This window comes from Octopus bimaculoides, chromosome 1 (assembly GCF_001194135.2).
Source record: "Octopus bimaculoides isolate UCB-OBI-ISO-001 chromosome 1, ASM119413v2, whole genome shotgun sequence".
Lineage (NCBI taxonomy): Eukaryota > Metazoa > Mollusca > Cephalopoda > Octopoda > Octopodidae > Octopus > Octopus bimaculoides.
In genome coordinates, this window is record NC_068981.1 from 109,970,390 (window position 1) to 109,975,473 (window position 5,084).

Sequence of the window (5,084 nt, forward strand, 5' to 3'; positions counted from 1 at the left end):
TGTGTGTGTGTGTGTGTGTGTGTGTGTGTGTGTGTGTGTGTGTGTGTGTGTGTGTGTGTTTATATGATAGAAATTCTAATAATAATAATAATAATAATAATAATAATAATAATAAAATTTCTTCATTTTATAATACAAGCCCTTTATGCTGGCATTAGTTGGAAAGAAACTTATTGAGGCAAAATTTTACAATCAGAATCCCTTCCTGTTGCCTCCTATACTTATTTTTCAAATAAGGAATTTTACTTTTTATTCCACTGGACTTCACATGTACAGAGCTAAAGGGGATGTAAACATTACATCACTGTTTATTACTAAAGCTGTGAAATACAAAGACACATAGAATGTCAACAACCACAAACACATGTAAATCTATTTCCGTACAAGCAGGCATAAATCAGATGTGAAATGAATTTAAATAATATAAAGACACTGTGGATTACACAAGAATATGAACATATTTCTCCTATAGGTAGAAGAAAAAAAAGAGGAGTGAGTCTCCTGATGGACTGTTTCATCATTTGTGACTGTTCCTCAGAAAAGGTGTACCAAGCTTCCTTCTCCACTCATGAATCAGCTGTTGATAATTAGGCTAATACCTTGATAGTTAGCCTAATTTGTATATTTCTTATCTAGATGGCCTGTCATCAATTAAACAATAACTTTTTATGCACATCACAGTATAAATCACAAGGACTGAGATAAAATAAACTTAAATGTTAAGCCATCTTGTAGGTTAAATTAGAATGCAAATATTCTGTCTATACCAATGATTACTTCTCCAGAGAAACAAAGGAAAGAAGTCCAAAATTCAAAAGAATTAAACATTCAGAGGTAGATGGCACAGACTGGAGAATGTGACATATCTTTGATAAGTATGGTGACAACTCCAGACATGTTTCAGTCTTAATAAAATCTCCTCAGTGAAGAGTATTACCAATACTAATCAAATGCTTGAAGACTGAGAGACAAGTAAGAGAATCAAATCTGCCCTAGTGTACCATATATGGTACTTTCAGCTTTTGGAAGAATATAAGTATTACCTCATGACACATGTGGTTATTGGAGTATCACTAAAAACTACAATATTTCAAAAGAAAGTTACACTAAATCACTTTCTCTATAATAGTTATGATTTTTTAAAAAATTACAAGGTCCTAAAGTTAAAACATTTATGTATGAAAAGAATGCTCTTTTACTCTTTTACTTGTTTCAGTCATTTGACTGTGGCCATGCTGGAGCACTGCATGTAAATATAAAACAGAAGTAGGTTTGTAAAGAAGCACAGTGCCATAATGATTTCACTGTTTGCAATCCAATGGGTAATAAAGTTAGATGAGAATGATTGGCTTTATGGGAGCTGTTTAACTGAAAGTAGAGTGAGGATAAACAGTGAGCTCAAGGAGGAATTGTCAGCCCAATTTGAACTATAAAACAAAAAAAGGAATATTGAAAACATTCAAGCCATGACCATCATATTCTTTTCTTAACCATTGTTGATAAAGTACCAACTGGAGTTTTGGACAGGATACTTTGTGATATTTGCATTCATTTAATTTCCAATCTCACCATGGCTTAATTGTGTTGGAGGCTAAATTCATTACCACCACCTGGCACTTATTCAGGCCAGAAATTTGGTCTGAAGATAACTTCTTTCCTTTAACTTGTCTCAGAGACCTTGTAAGGGATCATGGGGCCTTTCACACTTGACTAAAATGTAGACATCAAATTTGAAGATTTGGCTACTACTTCGAACATGTTGAACAACCCCTTAAAGACCATCTCGTCTAAAGTGCAAGTGAATTTCCATCAATGTCTTTATTTTTCTTTCATATGCTTTCCTCTTCCTTTTATGAAGATCACCAGATCACTATTATCTTACTAAGGCAAAAGCCTCGATAAGAAAAATGTGGGAGCTCAGTACTGTGTAGTCTATGGTACCTAAAAAGTGAATTAGGATTCCTGACCACAAACTTTAAGTACATCATTCTACTGGAATAAATTAACAGAGTGAGTAGTTATGGACTTCTATAAGACTGCCTTGCTGTCAATAAATCAAGTAATTGCATACAAAAGTTTTAATTTTCTAAATAATAAAAACAATAAACAGTTTCTATAAAATGTCAATAATATCAACTGAAATTTTTAACTGAAGAAAGGAACAAATAAAAATTTGGTTTATTCTAATTCTAGCTGTGAAATAATCGTCAATGAAGAGAAAAATTAACAAAATAACAAAAAAACCCTTGATTCAAATTACTTAACAAGCTCATACAAGCACATTAAATGATAAATCATATTAATTACTAATTACAAATATGGATGATGTTGATGATGATGATGATGATGACAGCTATGAAAAATAGAAACTGATTCCACTGTACTCTTTCTGCAGTTTAATTCATTTTTCTTTTTTTCTAAAAATATTACAATTGTTCAAAAGAACTAAATAAGGTGTGAGTCCTTACCTTTGGTCTAAGAATGCCAGTGCCACTGATAAATTGCCAAACACTTTGGTTAGCTATGCTGGAAAAAAAAAAAAAAATCAAGTAAAACGAATTTCACAAATATATTAATATAAATTTTGTGTGATGGTAGAAATGTATATAAAAAATGAAAATATACATATTGGGGAAATGAATGACAGAAAGAAGGACAATCATAGAAACAACATGATAAGTAAAATGTAGAGTGGTTAGAAAAAGAAGAAAAAAATGAATGGCAAAAAACCTGAGTCTAAGAAGTAGCAGGCAATTAATGCCAAAACATGACACCCAAAGATGAAATGAAATTGAGAATGTCAATAACTTATATACATGAATATCTTGCTTAGTAAGGAAACATGAAGATGTCTTTAAATTAATTTCCAAACATAAGTAGACCTCCTGCAAGGTAGAAATAGTCTAGATAATAACAAATTACTAGAGAAGATAATTGTTAACTTCATCTATAATTTATCATCTTGCAGCACAATGTTAGTGTATATTGGCTGGGGGGGGGGGGAAGAGAAAGAGAGATGGTTGTGTAGGTGCAGGTGTGACTGTATACTAAGAAGGTCACTTCCCAACCACATGGTTCCAAGTTCAGTCCCACTGTGTGGCACCTTGGGCAAGTGTCTACTATAGTTTTGGGCTGACTAAAAGCCTTGTGAGTGGATTTGGTAGATAGAAATTGAAATAAGCCCATCATATATAAATATATGTGTGTGTGTGTGTGTGTGTGTGTATTTGTTTCTCACAACCTCTTGACAGCTGGTGCAGGTTTGTTTATGTTCCTCTAACTTAAATTAGGTACTAACCAAAACTGTAGAATATATGGCTTTTAACATTGATTTCTAATAATGATAGAGGTTCACAAACTTTTGTGGAAAGGGTTTCACTGATTAAGTTAACCTCAGCACTACACTGGCACAATCATCATCATCATCATCATCATTTAATGTCCGTTTTCCATGCTGGCATGGGCTGGACGGTTTGACTGGAGCTGATAAGACTGGGACACACACACACACCATGCTCCATTGTCTGTTCTGGCATGGCTTCTATAGCTGGATGCCCTTCTTAACACCAACCACTATACAGAGTGTACTGGATGCTTTTAATGTGGCATGAATGTGATTTAGTACATAACAAAGCCTACATAAATTAATATATACACATGTATGTGTGTGTGTGTGTGCATGAGCGCATGTATGTATGTATCTATGTACATTCATCTTAATGAATTTTCAATTCTTCACATAAAAAAACAATCAAAAGTTTTGTTGAAAATTTCATGTTAAATCACTACATAAACTCTCAGCTTAAGGTTTCAAAAATAATTTCAAAAACTGATTAGAGCTGGTCTCATTGTTTAAAAACAAACTCAAAATAAAAAGACAACTGAAAGTTTAATGGGAAAAATATGCTAAGTATATTTTTATTTTATGTGTTTTCAATTTAGCTTGAAATCATAAATACATCTATCAATGAAAATATATTAAATAATAATAATAATAATAAACAATAAAAATGAAACGTCTTCATTAAGCAATACTAAATGAGCAGATATTTTATAGAATGAGAAGAATTCATTTTAAGTATTGGACGTACCCCAACCCCATAAATGATGCATGATACATGTTGACTGTATATGTCTTAAAAAAGTGAACATTTTCTTTCTTGACGTTTATTTAATTGTTAAATATGTGAGAAATCAGAAGAGGTTTCATTTTATTAAAAAATGAGTAGCTTCTATCTCCATGTGGAATAAACTCCAATATTTTTGAGAAAGAAAAATTTATTTGAGTTTGGTTTATCACCATTGATGGCTCAGGTTTTTAATGATTGAAGTTACTGAAACTCTACTATCATTTACTGTAGGACTAACAGTAGTACACATCAAAGCAATACTATGCACTAATGTGGAGATTTTATTATATATATATATTATGCTGCCACCACCACTTTATGTCAGCTCTCCATGTTTGTATGGGTTGAACATGCTGTCATAGTTAGAGTACTTTGGTGAGACCCGACTAGAGAGAGATGTCATAACCCTACACATTCTTTGCTCATGGTCTTACACATGCTAAAAGTACATTTGGAGATACACGCATATACTGACTGATACACATATACATACAGAAATGATATAGGTAAATGGAATCTAATATACTAAATCAACTCATTAATTACTAAGTAACTAATAAAAAAAATATGCTTTTGTAATCTAGGTACATACAGCTGCTCATTTTGCGTCATTATTATATTTTGACAATCTTTATTTTTTGTTAGAAAGCTGACGCATCTATTCATTTTGCGCTTAATAAACTATTTATAAATCGTTTTTCGCTATTTTTGTTAAGAGATGGATAAGTCAGAAATTCGTACAGTTTTGAAATGTAAGTTCTTTTTTGGAAATACAGCATCACAGATAGCTTGGAACATTAATGGAGTATTTCACTGCGTGAAAAAGTGCCACACCCTAACAGTTGAGGGAACCCGTGGAAGAGGTAGGCCCAGGAAGACCTGGGCTGAGGTGGTGAGGCAAGACCTTCGTACATTGGGCCTCACCGAGGCGATGACTACGGACCGAGACCTTTG

The 5,084-nt window shown here is 32.8% G+C and overlaps 2 protein-coding genes across 2 annotated transcripts in view; one reads left to right on the plus strand and one right to left on the minus strand.

The window, feature by feature from the left end:
* Window positions 1-5,084, minus strand: part of LOC106881422 (nucleoporin NUP188) — a 465,305-nt gene that overhangs the window by 307,019 nt on the left and 153,202 nt on the right. The window contains exon 2 of the mRNA XM_014931808.2: window positions 2,469-2,526. Within this exon, the coding sequence (XP_014787294.2) occupies window positions 2,469-2,526 (58 nt within the window). The remainder of the gene's footprint in view (window positions 1-2,468; window positions 2,527-5,084) is intronic.
* LOC128248326 (histone-lysine N-methyltransferase SETMAR-like) overlaps window positions 1-5,084 on the plus strand; it is a 124,876-nt gene that overhangs the window by 94,840 nt on the left and 24,952 nt on the right. The window lies entirely within an intron of this gene.